The sequence below is a fragment of the Falco cherrug genome, chromosome 1 (genome assembly GCF_023634085.1).
Source record: "Falco cherrug isolate bFalChe1 chromosome 1, bFalChe1.pri, whole genome shotgun sequence".
In the NCBI taxonomy this organism is placed as follows: Eukaryota; Metazoa; Chordata; class Aves; order Falconiformes; family Falconidae; genus Falco; species Falco cherrug.
In genome coordinates, this window is record NC_073697.1 from 32,385,103 (window position 1) to 32,410,841 (window position 25,739).

The window sequence follows — 25,739 nt, forward strand, 5'->3', positions numbered from 1 at the left end:
GTAATTTCTGCTTTTTGTATTGTGTAAAAAACCTCAATATATCAACTGTGGTGTTGGTTGCAAAATATCTTCCTCTGTAATTACCCAAATTGTTTATGTCATGGAAATGTGTCCTTAGACATTGAGCAGTGTAAAAAAGATTGATACACCCCAAAAGTGTAAATGGCAATTAGGGAATTTCATCAGGTGCTGAGTAAGATGGAATGTTTGTGACACTTTAATGCTAGCCTTCGCTCTGTTTCTCTGTCTTGTTGAAACACTCAGATCTCAGTTGCTTGGGGAAACCTGCTTAGGGACAGCACAATGAAAATCAGCATAATTACTATCCAATATGCAAAGTAAACACTCCGCGCTTTCATATGAATCACGTGTTTCCTTTGTAGTAGAATTGTAATAGGGACTAAGATCTACAAAGTATTCACTGTAAAAATATCATGAGCGGGTTTACACATACGGCGTCATGCCTCTGGCACATGGCAACACCAGGATTGGCCATTAGCTGGAGAAAAAAAATTTCCAAATGCAGATAAAGCTCTTGCATGGAAGCACAGCCTATTGAAATTGTGCAACTGAAGCGTGGCCTGGTGTTCCCTGGTATGTGCACAGAGTATATCCTCCCCTATGCAGCTCTTGAAATAGCGGATTTTTGCTCGGTACTGCTCACTATTTTAAACTGACGGGATCAGATCTATTGCTATTGTGTGTCAGTTCAGCTACTGCCCATGGTACCACACCAGCCTGCACCCCCAAATAATCTCCTGTAAATCAGAGAACAGCACTTCTCTATGGCACGGCCAGCGGTGTCTTGGGGACCTGACTGGGTGCCTGCTACTACGTGGGAAGCTGAAGAAAGAGACGATGAAGCATTTAACCTGCATTTCTGACAATGAGAACCCTTCCCAGTGGTAGGCCTGGTGCAGGAAAACACTGTGTTATCAAGAATTTGAAACCGGTGGAAGTGAATGTGAAACCTCAGCATACAATAAAAAAAGCCCAGGAGCACCAGAAGGAGCTGTGGACAGCATAGTTAGGTTGCAAGCGGAGGGGAAGAGGACTGAAACCAGTAGCAGGAGCAACCAGGCAATTAGCTGAAGCATTACTTTAAATGTTTTGAAGGCTTCTGATCAGTGCAGCACTTCATGACGTACCTGCTGTTAAATACCTATAGGCATTGCTGAACTTTGCCCTAAGTAGCTCTTGCAAAGGATTTGGAAATGAGGAGAGGGATGGCACAACCTGTGCGTGTATCTGAATGCACTTTGATTCCTGATGGACAGTGAGTCATGGAGGGTGACGGCACAGAGAATTACAGTATTTCTGCATGGGTGGAAGAAGCTGTAAGTTTTAAATCATGGGCCTAGGGTGCGTACTGCATTTTTAGAAGATGATAGCTTACACTGTAAGTGCATAAATATTTGTGTTATAAGAAATACTTCTGCTTCCTCATTTCACTAAGATACAGTGTGGTTGGCAACAACAGTGGGTTTTGGGGCTGGTTCCTCAGCTACTGTTGAGCACATAGTTCGGAGTCTAATGACCTTTTTAAATAGTCTTTAAGTAGTAATTTTTACTTTGCGCTGTCTGGTTAATTTTAAGCTCCATAGGTCATTTAAGCTCCATAGGTCAAAAAGAGCAAGGTGGATATCTTTGCCCAGTTAGTTATAAGCCAGATATCACTCAGGTCATGGGGTATAAGGAGCATTTTGGAAACACTCTTTGCCACATTTCACGTAGAAAGGAGAATCTGAGCCTAGCACAGTGATATAGATCACTTATTATAACTCATCATGCATCCTGTTGTGAGAGCAGCCCTGGCTTTGCTCTCCCATGCTTACCTTCACTGAGGACAGTCTGCAGAACCTGCCAGAAAATATCTTGACCCACACAGTTGCACTGAGCAAATCCTTTTATTTTTCTCCATAAGAAAATCTGTCATTCATATGAAAATGTTGGACACAGAGGTCTGTGGTGGTTTTCATTAGTGCTTGATGCTAACTTAATTTCTTGTACATTGCATCAGCTCAGGCTAGAACTGTCTACGTACTTAATTTTCTGCAAGCTTCCACAACACATATATAAACAGATATTATGAATACATCCTATTTTTGTAAAACTTCTCTTTATTTTTACATTCAGTGCACGAGGACAGACAAGATGGATATTCATGACAAAGTATAAAGCCATATACTGTCCTCGAAACAGTTAAAAGATACAGTGTTTAAGAGTTTAAAAAAGTATTTTAGGAACCTTGTATTTCCAAAATTCCTCATTACAGAAAATTCAAATCTTGAGAAAAGTAGAGTTCAATATCCTTGTGCATTAAGCCATATTATGAAAGTATGTAGGTGGGTTTCATCTTTGCTTTAAGAAATCTGTCTCTGCATTGCTAACAATCTTGACGTAACCTATTGATGGAGCCAACAGCCTCCACAATATGCAGTATACACAGTTACAAACAATTTGAAAAGTTATATTACAAAATATACAGTAGTTACTTTTTACATTTTTATAGATAAACATTGCATAGTTTTCAAATATGGAATATATAACACAATCATGAGCCTTTTTCTGTATAACTTACGAAAAATTCTGTACACTCAAATAATTATAAATAAAGTGTAAATATCTTTTGGGAAGAGTAGGGGGGGAAATAATGCCAGAACATGTTGTGCTGTCAAGTGTTAAACAGAAATCTTTGTTGCCATCTGCCTAACACAATGGTACAATATGGCCTGGAGCAAGGACAGAGGAGAGTAAGAACAGAAGAGATTGTAGGGGAAACGTTACAATGAGGAATCATGAAGTAATGATATGTCTGACTATTAATTATTACCCTGATTCTTTTGTGAGAAAGAACTGCTTTCCCACAGATACTATCACTGTGCTTGACGGCTTTATTTCAAGATACAAAGTAAGGTGCACATTGCTCAAGACATCAGCAAAAGTAGATTCAAATGTTTCCTGTTTCAATGGGTGGTCAACGGGTGGTCAATGGAAACTTGAGATATCCGGAATTCTTTCCAAGTTATTTTTCTTATATTTTTCCCAAAGAAACAGAGCACGGGAAATGCATGCTGGGATTTAGAGAAACAGATTGTGAAAGCATCCAGAACTGTGAGAATAAAATGAAGAATTATCGAAGATATCAAAATTCCACTTTAAAAATGAGATGCTGACAAAATTCTGTTTCAACTATGTGAAGGACAAGGAAAATAATTTTTAAAAGAATAGTTTGGCATAACTCTGCTCTCTGCTACTACCAAACCCTAAAAGAGCAGAACTATACCAAAACAAGATGCTTTTGGAAATTCACTCTGATTCTAAGCATTTTGTCACTGGCTCACAATTACAGAAGTAGTTGGAATCTCAGTATGAATGCAATTTGCAAACACATTTTCGGCAACATAGTTTGCCAGTTTAAAAAAGTAAATGAAAACAATTGTCAATTCTAAATGTACATATTTACCTGATAGCCAAATTCAACCTACTGAATTCCACAGCTTTGCAGAAAATAAACAACTATTCAGAAGTAAATGTGTTTTAGCAGCACTGAGTGGCTATGTTAAACTAAGGGTCTTCTCAGCATTTCCATTGCAAATTTAATCTACAGCTCAGCCACATAAACTGGCTTTACATGACACTTGGCCTACACTCAGCCACCTGATTTTATTTTAATGTTAGAGATTAGACTTTGGATATTATCCCACACTTGCTGATATCTAAACTACTGAAGGCCAGCAGAAGTACTCGGTGCAACTTTGAAATGCTCTTTTTCTGACATTGAAATTAAGCCTTTTGTAGCCCATGATTCAAAGCAGCCTCACAAGCATTTACTAAAACATCAGTAATGGTAAGATGCGAGCACAAGCAGCTTCCCACCCAAGTGCTACACTACCTATGGATTGACTACACATGGTAGTGACTACACTACTTAAGGATTTTATTTGGGATTTGGATTGCTACATGCAATTGCCAGTAAAATTCACATTATTTCCAAGAAGGGTTGTTCAGAGCACAAAGCCATGGTGCAGAGTGAACACTCCTTTATATCCAGTAAACATTACCATATATCCTGTGCTAGCCATAATCTGCTCTCCAGGTTCCCTCTTTTGTAGCTCTAAAGCCAGTCTCCACCGCTACTCTGAAAAGTCATTTTGTGGCTCAGCCAAAGGGAGCTACAGTTGCACACATATCTCCTGGTGTCAGCCCAGGCTTGCGTGGCTGTCTCCTCCCCTACGCTGGCCACTTGTCCTCCCTCCTGCACCATTCCTCTGATTGTGAGGTTACCTGATGAACAGGATTGGAGAGGACCGTCTAGAGAGATGAATGGCCACACAACCACATCCTGAATCCATCAAGCATCAAGCCCTTTGGTAGCCACACAGTGGCTCCAAACCCAGTGCTTAACCTTCAGCAGGCGGAGGGATCACAATTACTTTTACGGCCTTTAGCATGAGATAACAAAAGATTATAACTCCTGTCTCTGGTGTTAAAGGAGATGGGGGGGGTCAAAATGGGCATATGCCCACCCTTATGCTGCAGTCAGACTCCCAGAGCTTCTGAAGGAAGTCCCAGCATTTTGTTTTCCTTCACACATAAAATAGACTTCGTCCATACTGGGAAAACTACTGTTTTCTGTTTTGATCGCTGCAAATAGGCCAGTAAAAACATTAGGATTCTCTTTGGGGTTGTTTTTTGTTGGTTCCCCCCCCCCCCCCCCCCCCATTTCCAGAGCTTTTAGGTATTATAAACTTCTGCTGAACAAGCCAGTAGGTCAGAAAGGCTGTTCTACAAGTGCATGTTTGTTTGAATTAAGTTTAAATTGATCACCGCTCCTTTCATCCCTTTCTTCATGGGACTCCATCAGGATTTCTTTTGTTTGCTACCAATAGCATTGGATGAAGGTACCACATAGTAGATCCTCTGTAAGCCAATCTGTCATTAGCTTTTCAACTGAGCATAGATTTTCTAGGGACTCTGCCAAGCTTGTTTGACTCCATTCCTTGATGAGTGATATATCACTGGCTGCAGGAACCTAACAAAATATTCACTCTGTCCTCAGTGCATTGTCCAAGGTGGTTTTCAAGAGCCTGACTGTCCTATGCTCTACCTCTGCTAATATGGGTTGATCTGTTACTATAAGGCCGTGTTGTTTGTGCCTGTTTTTTCAACACAAGCTGCAGCTGGTGCCCTTCTTCCACCTTCATCAGACATCGCAATTGTGTTTTCATAAACCTCCACAGTTTTTAGTTGCTTGTCTTTGGCACCTTCCTGTTCTGCGTTGACTTTGCAGCACTTGCAGAAGCCGCAGCAGTGTTTCCCACAAAAGGCAAGTGAAGACATAATTATATTGTCCCAGGGCTCTAGGGAGTGCATCCAGATGGGGAGGAAATCCCAGTTTTGGAGCTTCTCAGGCAGTGAATGCGGTCGCCTCGACTGCATAATATTAATCACAACCACAGCCATAAAAAGAGCAAACAGGGGAAGGCAAACACCCAAAAGAACTCCCCAACCTGCCAGTGACAGACCAAATACAAACAAAGGCAAAAGAAAGAAGCAGACGAGAAGATAAAATACAGCAAACCATCTGTACTTGGCTGTTGTGTTTCCCAAGGTCTTGCACATGCGGATTGGCAGCCGGGTAAAAGGTAGCGGGTAAAACAGAATAATCCCAGAGATATTGAAGAAAAAGTGGCACAAGGCAATCTGAAAGCAAAAACATTTGACAGGTTTGTTAGCCAACATGCCTTTAAAAGCTCCTACCTGCATGATGGTTAACTTCCAGTGGCACTAAAACTCCATAGCTCCCCCTTCCCTTGTTCCCCACTGTTTTTCTTGTCTTTGATGCTATTGCATTGCAGGGCCTTTCCTAGCAGGAAGCAAGGACTTGGTACCACCTCACACATCGTGTGCCTACAAACAGGGGACTGTGTCTGATCACAAGGCAAGCCTGGAGGGGATGGCATATCTCCCCACAGATGGCAGTCTTAAAATACAGCTTTCAACAGCAAGAAATGGAGTCCATCAGAAATAAAGCTCACAAACCAAACAGCTAGTGGGAAACAGTGCTGTTGTCAGCAAGGCGTGAGAACTGTTCATTATTGGGTTCTGCATCCGTAAGTTTCCAATGAAAAGACGAGAAGTGTAAATTAGATATTGCATACAGGCTATTGAGAATTTATTAATGGTACAAACCAGGATTTTACAGAAACTAGCTGAAAGTTTATAGGGTGCCAAGGAGATTCCTGGAATGTGACTTTGTCTGGGTCTTTTACAATAACTTGACTCACATACTTCAAAACTGATTTTTGGAAAATAAGCGTGAAGACACACCTACTTCCTAAAGTTTTCAGAAGTTGCTTAGACAGGATAAGCACACACTGAACAAAACAGTACGTTCCCTGCTCACCTTATCTCATTTTCACTCTATAACTGTTATCAGACTAACGTAAATATGAAAGTACAGGGATTTATTTTTAAAGTACTTTATAAAAACAGCAAGTTATCATGAAATCTGAGCTTGATCAAGATAGTATCTTTTCATGATTGCATCTGTTCTATCATGCCTGAGGACAATAAAACGACTTCTGTAATTTTCTTGAGTTATTGTAGCTAGCAAAAACCATTCATCTTATTCACAAAGGAAACTTCATTATCTTTTCAGTCTTTGATGTAGAGGGCTCATTCAAACGTTATCTGCTGCCTGGAATGTCCTTTACCAGGTGGTAAATGGGAGCTCAAAGCCAGGCTGCCTACTTTTCACGTAGTCTGAGGCGACAAGGAGTTCACTAAAATCCACTCAGATTAGATTTACAATGAGAAAATAGATGCCATCGTGCTCACTGCAACCTGAGGTAGGTAGACAGGTCTCCGTCTTAACGGTTGTACAGCCTTCAGTTAGGTTACAGAAGTCCCTGTACACTGCCTGGACAGAGTTAGGGTCCTGAAGAGGCAACTTACAGACATTAGTAACCCTCACAGGGGACTGCTTAAGAGGGCTGTCACAGATATGGGCACTGAATTCCAAGCTGCAGAGACCCCTCAGGGCTCAAGTGGCCCACACTGTTTCAGTTCTGAATTAATTCAATCAGATCAAGCTCAAGTTACAAAAGCAAGATTTTAGTACATATTGATTGACATTCTGGGAATGTTTAACACAAGCGCTTTTTGCTCTAGCAGTTGAAATGAATGAGCTATCCTTAAAAGCACACACAAAATCAGGCACGACATCCATGGCACATTTGTATCAGAGCCAATTTTGTCAGGCTTTTCTTCAGAAAAGTTGCAACTTCTAAATTAAGTCAAGGAAGCATTGGTTTATACTGACCTGCAATGAATATTTCAATGTACTCCCTGGACTTGCTAAAGCTGCAAGTATAGCTGTTGTGGTTGTGCCAATGTTAGCTCCTAAGGTAAGGGGATAAGAGCGCTCAATGCTTATAACACCAATGCCTAAGAGAAAAGACACAGGATTGAGTGGCTTCAGAATGACGGAGAAAGTAAAACATGTGGATAAGGAACACAGTATTGACAACTTACCAACAAGGGGTGTAATAGCAGATGTGAAAACAGAACTGCTTTGGACAACAAAGGTCATACCAGCTCCTGCGAGCATAGCCAGGTATCCAGCTAGCCAAGTAAATGGAAATGGGAAATCTAAAAAAATAGAGGGAGAACATTGTCTTTAGCATAAAAGAATGCTCTGTGTAACAGTAACACAGCAGTGAAAAGACTATTAAGCATTTAAAATGTAAATATATTGTTTGTATATTGTCTCTTAAATGATGATTTTGGGTCAGAGTCAGTTCTACTACTCTAATTTACCCTGTTTGCTGTACTCCCTTCTTCAGCCTTCCGCCACTGGAAACACTGAGATAGATACTAGACTAGGTAGACATTTGTCCTGACCCAAGGTAGCATTTATGTTGTAATACGATTAGGTACCAGAAATGTTCCCACAGAGGTCAACGCAAAACCTTTTATGTGTCTTGAGCACCTCACTTTTGGCAACCAGGCACCCACTACATGGACCAGATCTTCAGAAAGCTCTGAAGACCATCCTGAGAAAATCAGGTTGCTTGTTCTAAATAGTTTCAAGCAGATCACCTCCTTGTTAACTTGTTAGCTCTTGCAAAGAAAAGCTAATCACACTGATTAGAGAAACTAGGCACAATGGTCCCCTGTAGTCTGCAGATTTCTGGGTGACCCAGGAAGTGAGGACTTATTCAATCAGGAAGACACAGAGGATCACAGAGTAGATCGCAAATGAGCAGTAACCGGCAGTTGATTACTTTCTACCCCTCGTTTTCACTTTGGGCACTGTTCTTTGCCCAGGAGAAGAAAAGACAGCATGGGGACCACTTTGTTGCCTTCTTCATTCCTGTGAACTCTGACTTCAACCTCAACCAGAGGTATGCCAGGATTGCTTTTCTCTGCTACAGGTTCTAACCTCTCCATTCAAGGGAGGATGAAGAAAAAGCAGGCAAGTGAAAAGAAACCAGCATTTGCACTCAGTGGGTCCAGGATGAAAAAACACCTGGAGAACACAGGGAAAGACAGAAAGCACCACTGTTCAGGGCTGCTTATCCTACCGAAGAGATGGGTAAGCTGTAGAACAGGGCGAGCAAAGGGAATTAGATCATTAATCACCACAAACTTTTTTTCAACTTACTTTAGAAGAAACTTGCAGGCTATGTGCCAGAGTAGGCAATCACAATCTCAGCACTTCAGCACTATCTTTTGAGGATGGGAACATTACATTTCTTACAGCTAATGATTATACATCAAGAAACAGAGCCTGGACTTTGGTCTCTGTTGCTGTTAATCTGCTGCAGTTCTCAAGCAAGCTGTTCGCTAATAGATTTTTAAAAGAAAGAAAATAACGTGCTTGGGATGAAAAATTGGGGGGTGGTGGTGATTTTGCTTTAATACTGTTTTCTTTAAACTATTCTGTAATATCTGCTAGAACAGAAGATATCAATAAACATGCTCAGAGTCCTTTTCATTTCTGAAAACAATCTACAGGAAAAGCAGATAATTACCGGTGTTGATTGTCTTCTTGATAATGCTTGCCACTTGTCCTTTAAGCACAGAGTTTAATAGCTTAACGATTGCCACCAAACAGGAGCACAGAACAAGCAGGGACAAAGCCAGAAGGATGAGGCCAATGGCAAGATCAGGCAGGTCTGCGTCTGCAAAGAGATGCTGGCCTGAAAAAGAAAAGGAAAAATAGTTGGCCTAGCCACAGTTTTTCTTTCCGATCCTAAGCTCAGCTCTAGTTTTCGTATATGCCCCCAAGAAAACAGGACCAAAGCACACACAGTGATTGATGCAAGGACTGAAAACACCCCCTTCTTTGCTCAACAAAAGCCATGTCTGAGGTGGGCAAGAGGGGCTCTTGTATGGATACGCTTATGAAATAGACAGCAGGCAGGAGCTGGGCAGCCATATGTAAGGGAGAGGAATACAATGGCATGAAGAAATTTTGGTGTGCTCTGAGCCAGAGGGTGGGTCGGCTCTTCCCACAGGTGGCTGAACGCCTGAGAAGGGCTCTTGAAAGTCCTGAAGGGCATGCATAGGGATGGAGATATCCAAGAAACCATCCCAGCAAAGTAACTGTAGCTCCAAGTCATCTGAACAGTGAGGGTGACATGATACTGAAGACCTCAATTACTGATATCAGGGAGCATGGAAAGAGATCCATCTGCAGCCAGATACAACAATGCTGCTGGTAACTCCAGCTGCGTAGCTATAACAGAGCACAGGCTGCTTTGACTGCACCTGCAGTAGTGCCTTGTGTCCATACACAGGTGAGTGCCCCTCGATATACCTCTGCAGTGGTCTGTTAACACCATCAGAAAGATATATACACCTGTAAAGATATTACCGAAGGAGAAATAGTTCTACTACTTACATTTACTGATATATTCTGTTTCAGTTATATTTTTCATGGTCCATGTCACGTTTCCTTCAGTCCAGCAAAGGTCAGGAGATGTGCAGTTTTCTGAAGGCGGAATTGTGACATTCTGCAGCGTCTAAAGATTGCCAGATAAAGCAGATAGTTCAGTCACCTACAACCCTTCATTAACAGCTCATGCAAAGTTCTAGGTTTTTATTACAACCAAGTGATCATCAGCTAAAGGCAGATTTGTAAACTGGAGTTTAAGCTGGCACCTCATTAATGACAAGGCAAATTTTTTTGCCTTCTTAAGATAAATGATTGTGCTGTTACACAAGTCAATCAATACAACATTTAAAGATTAAAATATCCTACAAACCTGCTACATGGTAATAATCGTAGGACCAAGTCATCGGTAGCTAAGAACCTTAACTACTGATGTCAGGGTTTGTGGAATGAGGCTTATGCCTAGCTGCAGCTGGGGGACAGTGGCACTCCTTTTCCAGCCACTGCCACAGCTTTCTTGGGGCAAAGAAAGACCTCTTTGCTGTCATCTTAACTACAGTTATTGGTCTGGTGAGTACTGCACAGGACTGTGATTCAGACTACTACAATAACAGTGCAGCCTGAATAAGCATAAGCTGCGCACGCTGCCTTTCTGTGCTTCAGTTTTCCTTCTGTAGAAATATAAGAGCTGCTACTACTTTCCTTTTTAAAGTTCAAATGCTATCTAAGAGCTAATTACTAGCACCGTGATTAGCATTACTGCGCTGAACATGAATTTCTGTTTTTATTACAATAAAACCTTCCTTATAAGAGCTCCTAGCCCAGACATATTGCATTCTGATGCGAGGTCCGTAACTCCTTGTGCAGATTAAGGAATAGTTTGCTGACTGAACTGTATTTCCCCACAAGAGCAGCTAACAGCCAAATGGACTCTGAACCACAATGCTGAACAGGAGGGAACTTTAAGATACGTTTGAGTGATTGCCTTTTGCAGAAACAGGGAAAGAGAAATCATATTTTCTTGCTGGGCACTGTCTGCAGACACCCGTGTTCGTATTCCCCCTCCAGCTGATGCAGATGGGCAAAGCCTGGAGTGGATCCAGTGCCCCCACCTTTTCAGGAAGCACCTGGTCTCCAGCCTCCGCAAGACATCAGCTTTCACAAACACAACACAACGTTGTTTCTTGCCTTCCTGAAATTTTTTTCAGACATCTGAATTTCAAAGCAGCAGCACTAGATCAAAGCATTTACCCTTATGTCTATCCTTAAGCACATGGGGTCTGCATGTATTTATCCCTGCCAGAGGTCTGTTTAATGCTTTTTGCCAGAAATGAGTTCAAGCCTCTAGGAATGTAAATCATTTAAATGATCTTTCTCTTCCCTCACCAAGTTCAAGTCAAGCTTGTAGGGGTTTTATGTATTTTTGTAATTTGACCAGATGTTTGGACAGTAGTTACACAGCCAAAATACAGACAAACACAGAAAGAATTGTGTATATGGAAATGTAACCCTCAGCCTACGACAACTTTCCGTATAGTTTCTTGTAAGAGTGGGGGTACTGTAGGACTCAGGGGCTCAGACCTCACTGCCACCCAGGCAGCACAGCGAAGGGGCAGCCCACGTGAGGGCTGGCGGCCTGAAAGAGGTACGCTGCCCAAGCACCATGCCTCGCGGAGATGAGATACCCAGCTCCTCAGCAGCGTAACCTGAGCAGTTTCACATTAGCAGGGCTCCTGGTGCTATCTCCCTAGCTAGCATTTCACTGGCCATCCAGACCGTCATTCAATAGGAGCTGGGCTCCTCTAAAAACCCAAGCACTTAATTTTGACCTCCGCTTCATGTCCTTAAGTATCTTCTGCCTCAGGACTTCAGGAATCGCTTTTATATACATACCAACAAGTAGAATAGCCTAATTAGAGATCCAAGGGACATTTAATGCTCTAATTGTTAGTTAGCTGAACAACGCAAACCAACCACTCAGCTCCACAGTTTACCAAAATACTCATTGGTGTCGATCTGGGCAACAGATTACTTCAAGCTGCAGTGCTGCTTGGGTGAAGAACAGTGGGACACAGCCCCACAGAGGCTTTCCCCGAGGGCAGTTTTCCAAAAAGCTGCAAATAACCAGCTGCCACCAGATACCACCCTAACAGACCTAAGACTGAAGTTGGTTAGATTAATAGATAAATGCTTAATAGATAAATGGTTAGATAAATAGATAAATGGTGGGCAAAAAGATATTTTCCTTGGCCTATATTGCAGATTTTTTTCCACTTTCAGGGAGCTGGTAGGAGTAGTGGGGTTTAAAGGCATTTGGATGTGGAAGGAGTAAAAGGCTTGGCTCTCAGCCATCAGTTCTGATAAGCAAGGGCCTGCATGGTAGTGAAAGCAACTAGGTCAAGCTCACCACTGGTGTGACATCCTTGGTTTAAGTGGAGCAAAAACTAAATTAAATCGTTTTCATTGTTTTTCTGCTGCATGAAAAATACTAACTTAAAAATCTGATTTCATAATCCTATGATAAGGAGTGTCAGCTACAAATGAGTAGTATGTTTCCTAAGGAACCTAACAATGAATTTAGCATGATACTCACCACATTGCTTTCAGTTACACACCAAATCTTTACCAGGCTTTTGTTTTTTGCTGATTCATCATTTGTAGCAATTGCATTTATTACTGATTTATCAAGCTTAAAAAAAACCAAAAAGAAAAAAAAAAAAGCGTTATTCTGACTTTCATCACATACTTCTGTTCAGCTCTATTCAAATAGTTCCCTTTGGAAGCTCAGTCACGCAAAGCCTACACAACCATCTCTAATGCTAGAGCTGCTGCCCAACAGGTAGGAAGGGGTTTACTCCCAGAAAAAGGTACAACTCTATGTGCACAAACACTGTGCCTCATTCTCCCCAAATCATCCACCACCTCATCTCACCCTTTCTGTTTAAACAGCTACACTGACACAACTGCCTAAATGTATTTACTGTCATTTTAGGAGCTCTGTGCATCCACCCTGGCCTTCAGCTGTCCCTCTAGGTTTGTGTGAGTTTCCCGTAATTTCAGTGTCGTCTCTTCAGGTCCTGTGCAGATCTTCTGGATGTGCCGGGTTGTCTCAGCTAGTACTATCTGCCAATATCTAGGCAACAGGCTGCCATCCCATCCATCCCATAGGACTGTATGTGTCCTCACCTGCCTTCCCAGTCGTCCTAGACAGACCTACCATTAAGGTGAAATGTGGGGGAAATAGAAAGAGGAAATACAGAGCTGGGGCTTTATGAAATGCGAACAAAAAGAAGAACCTACCTGCTAATAAGCTTTACCCTGAGGACACAGAGAAGTGCGTGGAAGCTCCCCACCACCCCACCACCCCCTTCAGAGCATTTTGGTTAGCTGTGGCTGAACCAAGTAAGCAGCTTCCTTGAGGGGAGAAAGAGCTTACCTCAATGATGAGCTTTGTAAAGGGGTCTGTGATAACTTTTAGTAGCTCAGGGGCATCCTCACCACTTTCAAGCTGAAAGGAGTCAACTATAACACTGGTGAGATGGTAAAGATAGCCAGTAATAACTTCAATGGGCAACAGTGCAAACACAGCAAGCCAGTTAAAGAAATCATGGATTGTGGCCGCAGCAAAGGCCCTATATGGAGAAATTAAAAAACAGAGCTCCTTTTAATTAAACAACATGTGTATAACATCAATTAAATATGAAATCATAGATGTGGATCAGGATCAAGATGTGAAATCAAGATGGGAATCGTTTAATTTCTGGGGTCACAGGACACGACTACTTTGCTATAGAGTGCCAAGTTGTCTCCACACCGCTGAGCGAGTTAAAGAGCCAGCCAGGTGAGTGAAACAAGAGAAACTAGAAAAGGCAAAAGTGATCCTTAACGTGAGGTGGCCAAGAGTACTTGTCTGAAGAAAGAACTAGCTGTACAGCCTGCATTTGTTTTGCCTTTCACCCGTTTTTGGTCCATTTTTAATCCTTAGCCAGGCATCGCCTCTGGGACCTGTTGTCTCTGACTCATGGGGGAAGGTGGCTCTTCACATCCCTCTCACACGTTCTTGCAAATCATTGGTTCCAGCTTCTCCTCCACAGCCTGAGGAGCCACAGCTCTTCCCTCAGGGGCTTTGGCTAAGTGTATTTCATACATCTGCTCTGCCACAAACAACAAGGTGCCAAAGCCTCATACTCCTCCCAGGTTTATTGCCCATCTCCAGTAAGCCATGAGCTCTCTCAGTGATAATGTCAAGTGGCAGTCTAAAAGTTGTCACTGTATATATTTGAAAACCAGAACACTTCATTTCTCTACAGTTACCAGCTCTTGCCTACTGTAGTCTCAAAATATCTCCAACACTGAAGTCTCTTTTAAGGAGAGTAGACCAAACTAGTATTAACTTCTTGTACAGCCCTCACATAATTTAGAGATAATCAAAGGTGATGGTATAGTGGGAACAGTTTAAAATTTATCCCTGTGCAACATCCAGTTAATGGTAGATTCTTACAAAAACACAAACCTTTTAAAGGAACCCAATATGCTTTTCTTCAAGTATATGAAGCCACGTATCTAGACAGCATTATACCTTGGCCATGGCCACGCTTGTGATTTTACTAACTAGATATTCAAGTTTTGGTCAACAGAAAGGTTGAACAGCTGTAGTAGTGATAGGGAATATAGAAGAAAACCTACAAAGCAGGAAGAAAAGCAACTTTTCAGATCTAGTGTTTAAGTACAATACCTTCTAAATTCATTCCTGTCCCCAGCTTGCATGAGTGCCACAATCGTGTTTGTAACTGAGGTGCCAATGTTTGCCCCCATTATGATAGGAATCGCTGATTTAACAGTCAGCACTAGAAAGCAGAAAAGGAATCACTGAATGAAAAAATCAGATCATCAGCAAGCTCTTTTCCTCCAATGAAAAATTAAGATCTACTAACGTCACTGGAACCCCTGACTTCCCTTGATGTGGATTAGGCACTCCAGTCCAGACACGTTTGCTTTAACCAAGCCCCCTGGGAACATGGTACTCCCACGGTCCTGTGATCCCCACTGAAACTGCAGCCCACGGTTATCTCTTTTCACCAGATGTTAGAGGGCCAGAGTAAGATAAAGTCTCTTCTTCCCCAGGCATTTTCTTACTTACTGCAGGATTTTTAAATGATGCCACAGGAACAAACGCAGTTCAGTAACTGGCTAACATGAGAAAAGTATGCAGATCTCCCAAAATTAATGCATTCGGTGCCAAGGCTTCCAATGATTTTTACTGCAGTTGTGCACTTACTATTACTACCACTAGTAGTATTCAATTTTATTTATTTACAACTTCAACACAGGTGGGAATGTTTGTATCCCAGACCAAGATTATGAGTAATCTCTAGGAAGACACTGTAATCAGACTTACACGTGGAGGACACCATGCTGACCACAATGGATGAAGATGTGCTGGAGCTCTGGACCATAACAGTCACCAGAACTCCAATCACCAGTCCCGCGACAGGATTAGACAGCACTGAATCATCTTTAAAAATATCCCCTGCTGCTTTACCTACAAAAAACATATTCTCAGAGTGAGACAACTGCAAGATAAAGTCCATAGCATTTAATTAAAGATCATTCAACCACTTAATTGATACAAATATAGCCATGCTTGCCAGCCAAAAATAGTGCAAGATTATGTAGCCCAGGGATCCAAATTCAGGTCCTGAACTCTCAGCTTCTCAGTTATGAGAAAATATTTCATATTCTCTCATTTCAGTGACTGAACAAGCTCTACTGAACTCTGCAGAGAACCATATAAACCCAGAGCTATCAGAGGAAAGACTGTCAAACAAAAAACCCCCACATGCATAGATATGAATGCTATTACTGCCTTGATACTTTTGGTTACTGCATCAAGGAAAATTGTTTTAGTAATCCTGAATAATTCTGTTCCTGTAGCTTTCTGTGTTGTCAAAAATAAAAAATACCTCCACAGAAGTTCACATATTTCTCTGATAACCACTTCTGAATCCACCAGCAGAATTCAACCCTTGGAGATAGGCAAATGTAAAAAATACATTTCAATAGTTTTCATCTTTGAAGGATTTGGGGGGTATTTCAGTGCTGGATGCTTTATTCAAGAGCACAATTTTCATATTTCACCTTGTTGAAATGTCTTTCATATGGGACAGATTTATGCACAGATATATTCATGTAAACTGTCACTAAAGTAACAGGAACCTACTAAAAACTCGGTGCCAATAATTCCTACATCAACACCTCTTTGGAATTTGAGAAGCAAAGGCCCTTTCAAATACGTGAAGGTCAGTCTTCAACCAGAGCTACTTCCTTCTGAATCTATATCTCAACACATAAATCTATGAAGAATGTTCTTGAAGAGTGATACTTGTAACTTAGTCTCTCAGATGAAATTTACTGCCTCATATCACAGTTTATTCTTGATATCGTAGACATTTTCATACCTCCTACCAGTTGAAAAGCAGAGCTCAGTACATCCAGAGAACACACAAACATGTAGAGTAGTCCAAGTAGCATAACAAACTTCCCTATCCCGTAGAGTACACGAATGATTTTTCCTTTTCTATCCAGTTCTGCAAAACAAATGCATTACGCATAGAAAGACTTGCTTGATATATCTGGTGTTCACTCTGGAACAGTCTACGCACAAGCAGAGGCTACAGACCTAAAGACAGTGGTGTGACCCCAGTGTGTGATTAAACCCAAAAGAATGTTCTTCTTAATCAAATTTTAACTGCAGAAGCAGGTAGTTTGTTTACATAGTTTTACCATGTAAAAGCTTTGGTATATGACAAAAGCCCTATGAAATCTGACACTGACCCTCAATTTTACAGAGTCATCCTCTTAAGTAAAAAAAGACCAATAGCAGCCTGGATATAAAACCAGTTTGGGGTTGTTTTCCACATATCTCCTTGTGTTTCAAGGAGGGCAAGCAGCACAATTTCCAGATTCTTCTTAACTGACTAAATATAATATCTGCATTCACTGTTGGGGAAGGTAAGACTGAGTGTAAAGCCTACATCTGAAAAGTCCTCAAATCTTAAATTCAATTCTGCATCAAATACAATTTCAGAAAGATAACCAAGATAAAGAGAGCAGAAATGATGGAAAAAATAAATGCAGGTAACTTATTTGCTGAGGACTGGCTACCTGACCACTTGACCCCAGTGTCCTGCAGTTCCGGCAGAGCCCATGGGTCGTCTTGTTCCGGCCTTGTCTCATCTATCAAGGCTATTGTGGAAAACGCAGGTTGGATTCCTCCTTTATTTCCAAGTGAAGCCACATTGCCTGATGAAATAGAACATTTTAAAATTATTTAATTACTTTCCATCTTCTCCAAGAAGCCCCCAAATTTATGTCTCTCTGTAACTCACAGGTAAGCACACAATACCTTTGTGATTTTCTCCTTCTTTCCCAGCCATGTTCTGGTTCTGTTTGGAAGAGTCCCCAATATAGTTATTGGTTTCAGGCTTTTCCACCTCAGGCCAGGGAGCCATGATCTGTGCCTAGCAAAGTAGTGCTGATTAAAAAGTGTGTGTAGTCAAAATATTCAACTTACAACAGGGTATGTGAGAAACATGATTGAGTTTAAGAGCAAAAGAGGTGGAAATAAAATGGAAGCAATGTGTCCTCGAACACAGCTTTTTACTAATCTTTACGAATTATTCCTTTAGTTGCAAAATTGATTTCTCAATTATATTTTAAATCACATCGTTGGTTTATTTGTGCATTTACACAATTTAAAAAAAGTATTTCCATCTCGTGCCTGTATTTTTGTTCACTTCTAACTGTCATAAAAGCAAAGATTCCTCTGCTTTCCAAACCTTACGCTTTTTTTCTTTAATTCACTATCTCCTTTCAGCAAAATGTCAGAGGACTCTTTTACTTTCTTCCACCTTCTGGATTTAACAGACTGCCTTTACCAAACTGGGAATTCAATTTACAGAACTGACCAAAGAATTCTTCCCAAAAGCATTGCCTTAGTTTGTGTCATGTACACTAAACACAATCTTCTTGCTGCCTTTACTCGTTCATTCCCATGGAACAATGGAGGGGAACGTGACCTTGGACAAGTGGAGGAAGACCCCAGAGTTCTGAGCTCCAGAATGATGCTTGCTGAACAACTGGACAAGAGCATAATTAGACAGCAGTGGCCACTTACAAGTCTACATTTGCCTGTAACTCACAGCTGATGCTGCAAATGAAGCTGGGTTAGTGGCAGCCAGGTCAGGCTCACCCATCTCACGCAGGCTCTCTGTCTGAACCTCTTCCTTCCCAACCCCTTTTGAGCCCACTTGACATGCATTGTAATATTAAGAAGTGCTAACTTCCAAAATAAGACATCACACGGGCAAATCCTGACAGCACAGGTATAAGCACATGTGACAGATCTAGCCCAGGCACAAGAGGAAGAGGCAGCTATTTCTTGAATCAAAACTTGGAAAGGTCCTCCTTATTTACTTCACCAATATGGGAGGCCAGAGGGAGGGACATGAAAGAGGGGAAAGGTCACCATGGGGAGCTGAGGCAATATGTGATAATATTTCTACCTTTCCAAGCTTGTAATGCTGTTGGTTAGCTCAGCCAGGATGACCAAAAAGTCAGCGGAAAGGATGGGAGATGTGAACTCTACCCAGCAAAGCTTCACCTTCAGGTCTGTCTCTCCCAGCCTCTGTGCCAAATGAGAGGGTCAGTGCTGCAGGCAAAGCTGCCCCACAGCTACCGTGTCTGGCACCTGCATGGCTGAAACATCTGTCGGCGAATTTGCCAGCAATGCTCCTCATAAACAGGGCAGCTGCACCCAGCCTCCAAAAGTCAGTGTCAGAGTTGGCATCATACACCCATAAACAAGGTTCACCTGCATTTAGCAGCCACTCCAAGGGAGTATAATTAATCATTCATTTAATCATCATAATCCTTTATGTAGTTGATGGTGAAAATGTTTTGTCCCTGCCCACATCAATAAGCCATCCATTCTCCGCCTTGAGCTGTGAAGGAAATGTCACAGACAGAATCACTCATGTTTTACTGCAACAGAGGAGGGTATTGTTCTCTGGCACTCCACAAAGAAAAGATTATTTCCCCTTCCATGGTAGCAGGAAAAATTATTCTACAATCCCATTAGCAAAAGCTTTTACACTTTCTTTATCTGTGCTGTAAGATTCAGAGCAGCTCGCAAGATACACAAAGAAAGATCTCAGAACAGATGGAAGAGAATCACTCTTGCTTGTTTCAACAAGGGTTTCCATTTGCTTGGAGCAAATTCCTGTATTTTCACCCATGCCAGAAAAACCTCCAAGCCCCACCCATGCCAGAACACCTCTGTCTTGTTAAACAAGTTTCATTTAGGCATGTTCAGCATTTAAAGAACTCTGGAAAAAATAACTGCCCAGCACAAGTGCTTCTTAAGTGAAATGCAATCGTCAAAATGCGTTGGAAATTCAGATGCGAAATTGCATTGACAAGATATTCCCGCCACGGAGAGACACAGAATATGCTGGACACCACCAGCCCTAGAGATGCCATCAGTACTTTTACAGCTCTTCTGTTACACTTGGTATGGAAATGAAGGATTCAGCCTGCATGATTCCTGCATGGAAACTGAGCTGATGCATTCACTGGAGAAACTGGAGATCGAAAACTTCAGCAGACAAACAGCCTCTGTGCCTCCTAAATAAACTGTCCCCATTCAAGAATTCGGCAGGGCATTTTTTCATAATAAGCATCTCCCGTGTTCCTGAGGTGCTCAGGATCCCACAGGTACGTCATGTATTATTATTGTTTTTGCTTTGTGTGATGAAATACCATAGAATGAGAGTTGACCACCTCTGTGGAGGAAGTTTATAATAGGTATGTATATAAAATTATTCATACGAGCCCTAGTCAACCTCTGATGTGGGAAGGTAGATTTGTATACCGGAGGTCTTTACAGTATTTGCCTTGTGCATTTGGGTTCACAGCGGTATTACTAGAATAGCCCATTCTGGGTGATAGGTATCAAGAACTGATAAAAGCAGAACCATTTAGACCCTTGAAGCACTACCAAAGCCGTCAGGTTTCTCCAGATCCTAACTCTTGTTAAGAGGAACAGCTGAGAAGATCGTTTAGAGCCACCTGATACCATCTGCTGGAGTCCTGGCCACAGCTACTTACTGTTAATTAATTGCTGTGCTACAAGGATAATCAACATTCTACAGTTTTCCCTTCAAAGAATTCTTACTTGGCCCAAACACAGACATTAACACCTTGAGAAAATACTCAGAAGAAAACCTGGGTGCTGCGGAGGGGTGACAATGCTAACTGCATTGCTCCCTGGCAGCTCATGCATGCCTTTGGAAAAGCTGGTGCCAGGTGCAGGATAAAGGACCAGCACCGCTGACGCAAGATATAAATGACAATGAAAACCCCAACAGTGGTTTACTTTTGAACACCGGAGACATAACTACACTGCAAAGGAACATGTTAGAGAATGGGCAGAGGACAGGCTGGTGACGACACCGCAACAGGGAGCTACATTCAGCTGCACGCACGAGTCCAGGTATCAAAGGCAGGATAGCCACAATTACTGGATGAGATGCCCGGAGTAATGAGCTCTGCCCATCCCTGTGCCAGCCGGGGTGTCTCAGCACCGTGAGTCCAGTTCCTGCCTTAGCTGGCAGAATGCCAGCTGGGATGCCTGCGCCCAGGGCGTAGTCATGGAGCTCACATCCAGATAAGCATTGGCGCTTTGGATATCCACCTGTTTGGAGCTGCGCTGATACGGAGCTATTTTCCTCCTGAAAGTGGCAGGTCAAAATATGCTATGCATATTGCAAAGGTCTGAAAACTAATGCCTGTGCAAACTGTAATCCAGTCCGCTTCAGTGAACCTCGTGGCAAGTTCTCTCACACCATCGTGTGTGCTCCTTTCGTTGTAAGTATAGTCTTTCCTCGCCTTCGGAAAATGCTAACTATGTGTGACATCCTTTCTAACTCCAGAAGAAACTGAAACCTCCTGCTCCTAAGAAGGAGATAGATGGAAATCAATGGCATTCAAATTCTGAAGGAAATGTGAGAGAGAGAAAGTCAAAGCCAAAGTGGGCTCCCATGTTTTTTATATCCGTACTGACTCTCTCACTGCAGCATTTCAAAGAGTTAAAGTCTCTGGGGAGTTACCTGAGCAACGATAGGTGCCATGCAGTTGCCCTATATTGCCTTCCTCGGTGACTCATTGGACTGTAACAGCATTGCCTCTGTTGCAGGGCTAGACTCTCGGTGCTTTTCAGTTTTAAATCAGAAACAGTTGTAAACGTATTTATTTTGCTGGACTTAACACAGAGAATATGAACTACCACTTGTATGTGCCTGGATGGTATTGTTTGTACCTTTCCACCCGTGACAGCTCACTGAAAGGCCACGTTGTGCCTGAAATAAGAACTATGAAGCAGTAAGCCTTAAAGAAATCTCACCTCCAGGGGAACAGACCCAGTCAAACCAAGATGAAATAAAAGTACTGCAGAAAATAGCAGCCTTTTCAAAACCACCTGGTAATAGCTGCAACAAGCACCAACATGACCATACATGTGCCTACAGGTTGCTCAACCAGCTCCAAATCAAGTTTTGGGTTCAGGCAGGCTTTCCCCAGTGTCTCTCTCTCTCCTTCCGCCCCGCCCCCCCCCCCCCCCCCCCCGCCCCATTCTCTCTCACCTTTTCTATAAAAATACATCACTTCCTTGTCATTCACCACTGCGCTATGTTTTTCATGCTAAAAAGGGATTTATCAGCTCATCTGGTATCTGACTGTATGACTTGGTGAATATGAGTATTTATCACACATACTTCATAGGAGTAAATACCAAGCCACATAGCAATCCTTCTTACAGTTTGAAAAAATATTTTTTTCCCCTCAAAATGTATAATCTCCAACACAGAAGCACACTAAGTAGAGACAGGAAAGGAAAGATCCGAAGCCAGCACAAGCTCATTCAGTAGCTTTACATCAGCTGATAATTTTGCCCCAGAACCTGTTTGTTGGCAGCCGGAAAGCCCCAGGTGCAACAGAACAGGCAGCAACTTAAATCAACACCAGCAATGATTCAGCCTTGCTAGGAGCAAGTCTTGTCTTTGCTCTGGAACCAGCTGCTTCCTTGGGGCTTATTGTCAGAATAAGTTAGCAGGCTCAACCAGGATGTAAACTTTCAACTAAAGTAGTATTTAAGGAAAAAACCAGTATGTGAAAGCTAGAGGAAAAAAAAAAAAAAAAAGCATTGTGCTTACTGTTTGTTCCTATGGATCCCTGAGACTTATTGCACACAAGCTTCAAGTTAACACACAGCAAAACTGAAAACATACAAAACTAGTAAATGAGAACTCATTTCTAAGCAAGTGCAGAGAGAAAATGAATCCCAAACATTATTTTTGCATTCACAACCAAGCAAAGCACCAGACACTGCCACTGAGGAGTCAGAACCAGGAAACATCACTGAACTATTTGAAATGCCTGCTAGGTATTTGGATAAAACAATTACTTTTTTAGAATAAAACAACAACAACAAAAAAAATCCCACCAACTAGAAAATAAAACAGATCTACCCCATCCCAAATACAAAATACATAGTAAAGAATCGAGAGAGGAAAAAGTAATGACATTAAAAAGACTTACTGATCTAATGGAAGAGCTGCTAATAAAAGTTACTGGGAAACCAGCTGATTTCTGCCTACTGCCACATTAGTTGAGCTAACTACATTAGACTAATGTATTCCTTTTACCTCTCTGTACCAAACTGAATTAGCATAAGAAAATGTTTCCATCAAGAATAGCCTGACACAGCTGCACTGCAGCACACAGACTTTACACACTACCTGTGCTAACACACTAACTGACAGTATTTCCTTCCAGTGTTTCATTAATCCTATCCTAGATGTTTTCCAGTATCCAATACCACTCATTACTGTGACTTAAAATCTCACTTTTCAATCCAAATAAACAATGAACAATACTTTCTTATGCTGTAGGCAGTTATATTTCTGGTAATAAAATGCTTTTTTTCTTTATCATATTCCATAAAAATAAATCTACTTATTTGCAGACAAAAAGCAGTACAGCTTGTTTCCAGAACTATGTTTCAGGGGTTTTTTTCATTTCCTTAAAATATAAATGCAGCTTAAAGAACACAAGGTGAAAATGCTAACAAGTGGATGACATTTCACACGCCCCTCCATTTCCCCACATTAGCTCTCTGTTGCCATTCCTTGAGCTGCAAAAACAAAGCTTTGGATTTATGAACTAAACAAGTTAAAAAAAAAGAAAAAAAAGAAAAAAAAAGAAAACTTAGTCTTAGTTGGTTCTTACTTACCACTTCTTTATTCCCAGCCAACAGAGAGAACAGATCAACTGGGCAGCCACTGAAACCTGCAATATATATAGACAGGTGTTGAGCAAAGTTTGCTTTCATCACTGCGCACTAACATTCCTATTTTACAGTCCAGAGGCACTGCCTACCTGCAACTTAATGATCACAATCAACCTTTTTTTAGCAGGAGTGGGCAGCAACCGAGACTGATAAAACTATGGGCTATTTCACACTTATCACATTCTAAAAAATGTCCCATCAGCATTTAAGTACGAGTTACTGGTGTGTTTCTGTGAATGCGGGGGAACGGTTTGTTCCAGCCTTAAAAATTGCTGTCCACCTGATCATTCAGTAATCTTTTTTTCCAATAATAATTTTCCAAAAATATTTTGCAATCTCAGAAGTCTGTCAAAGGCTGTGAAGAAGATGTAGTACTGTTATTTGTCTGTTCAGGTGCCTATTAATCTGCCTAAGAACAGAAGTGAAGGAGAATCAGATAAAAAGCAGTGTAAGTAGGAAACACGTAAGAACTTCTTTAAGAACAGAGGATGGAGTTTCATTCTTATCAGTGCTCAGTGTTTACAATTAAGGTGAGCTCATTAGCATTTTGGCTGTGGCTCTCCCTCTAAATGAGATTTAAAGATGTAAAGACACTTTGATAACAGCATTCAGAATGCTAGTGAGGAAGAAGCCTATATGATAAATGGATACGTTATTCAATAAATACAGTATGGTATTTCAGATTAGACAAAGCGGTCACTAGCATTGCTGTCTGTTTAAATGATAAGCTTAACGGGGAGCTGGGAGTGGTGGTACTGAATTAGGCACTGTAGGTTTATTATCTTTGAATTTTTTTCTGTTTTAACTGGCAACTTTCTTACACTGAGAAAACAAGCTGTAAACCAGCCGCCTAATCACCAGATCTGCTTTGTCTGCGTGTACATGGTCATATCTCCCAGCAGCTTAGTGACTTAGTAACTTAGAAAAATAACACTCTTGCTTTTTGCACCTTTCAGCCCTACAGAGACACCCAGCCTTTGGAGCTGTGAGTCAGAACTTACTCTTCTCCTGTGTCGGCATCAGAAACGTTTAGTAAGTAGTGATCGTAAAAGCCTCCGCAGCTCTGTACGCAGCATCACATCATGGCAGTGGAACCACCAAGCACCTCCCCTGGCCACAGCAGCGCTGCTGGTGGAGACCCCACCGCCCCCCCATCACCCTGGGCATGGCTGATGTTGCAGCCCAAGGAGGAAAGCACCAGCCCTGCCTCACCCGTCCCAGCTCAGTTTGCACAGAGGTGGCTATGGAAAGGAAACTGATTTTTCTTCCATGTGAAGCGGAAAACAGCCCAAAGTGGAAAGACACGGTGGAAAATGGATTCAAGGTCTACCTTGGTGGTTCACAGGCTCAGTTTTCTTAACAGAAGTGTACTTTAACATTGCATCTAAATATAGTTTTTCATTGATACTCTACATGTAAGAAATCAGATGAAGCTTTTAACTGGGAATCCTCGTGTTTCTCTCAGCTGTGGCTTATTCTCTTCTGAGTCACTGTTTGTGAAACCCAGCTTTGACAGTGAGAAGGTATGAGATGTGCACGTTCCAGGTACCCAGTTAGGGCTCAGCCAGAGCATGGTGACGTCTTCCACAGCATTTTTAATCCAACGCTCTTCATTCCATTTGCTAAGCACAATCCTATGTGCTGACCATGTTAATGTTTTAGGAAGGGAACAATCCTAGATCAGACCCATCATATTCTCAAAAAAAAAACTTTAGGAAAGAAAAGCCAGTTGCTCACACGAAGGCAGGCAATCCAAAGTCTGCTCTTAGAAATCCAGGGTAGATGTTCTGCAATCAGTCTGGAAGAGTCTCCATAAGGAGGTAGCCACAAGCAATGAAGGTGGGTGTCATTTGTTCCAGAAGCCTTTGCCTCATTCAGGGTTGGAGAAGAGGCTGAAACTCTTCCCAGGACACCAGGGCAGTTGGAGCGACAGTCCAGAGTGCTTTTCATGCATCTGGCATAGATTCAAAAGATGCTGCTGCTAAGGAAGAATAACCCAGTGCTCTTTCATCCCTCTTCAGGGTTTACTTTGAAGCAGCTGACCTAATTTCAAAAAATATTCTTGGATAGGGAACATCGAATAAAACAAGGCAAGCAAGCAAATTTCAAGGGTCCTGATTTCCTCTCACAAAGGTGCTGGATTACTCTGTAGATACTTGGAATAATACCTGTGATAGTCTAGCATTTAGCAGGAGGTGCAACCACAGAAAACGTCTCAAACAGAGAATGAGAAAAAATTCCTGGCATGTGCAAATTCTGTGAGAGGTGAACTCTGTCCAGCTATTATATATTGCAAGAAGTTATAACACAACCAAGAAGCATGTCTACATAACAGAGATCTGTGCTACAAGCTCCCTTACAGAACTCCCACACAACATGGATACTTGCTGTACAAGTGTCAACCCCACTCATCTTCAAGACCCAGGCCCT

At 41.8% G+C, this 25,739-nt stretch overlaps 1 protein-coding gene across 2 annotated transcripts; it reads right to left on the bottom strand.

Moving 5' to 3' along the window:
• Window positions 1-4,732: 4,732 nt before the first annotated feature.
• On the bottom strand, window positions 4,733-25,736 carry SLC34A2 (solute carrier family 34 member 2). 2 transcript variants are annotated; one of them, XM_005435262.4, is made up of 14 exons: window positions 23,399-25,736; window positions 23,253-23,308; window positions 17,310-17,424; window positions 17,069-17,206; window positions 16,363-16,491; window positions 15,303-15,446; window positions 14,640-14,751; window positions 13,341-13,536; window positions 12,498-12,593; window positions 9,914-10,034; window positions 9,042-9,209; window positions 7,540-7,656; window positions 7,328-7,452; window positions 4,733-5,706 (listed from the first exon to the last, which is right to left on the bottom strand). In XM_005435262.4, the coding sequence occupies exons 3-14, from the start codon at window positions 17,413-17,415 to the stop codon at window positions 5,137-5,139; spliced, it is 2,022 nt and encodes a 673-aa protein (XP_005435319.3). In that variant the 5' UTR covers window positions 17,416-17,424; window positions 23,253-23,308; window positions 23,399-25,736; the 3' UTR covers window positions 4,733-5,136. The 2 variants fall into 2 exon arrangements, with proteins under 2 accessions (XP_005435319.3, XP_055555871.1); XM_055699896.1 differs by having other exon boundaries at window positions 23,253-25,736.
• Between the last annotated feature and the right edge of the window lie 3 nt (window positions 25,737-25,739).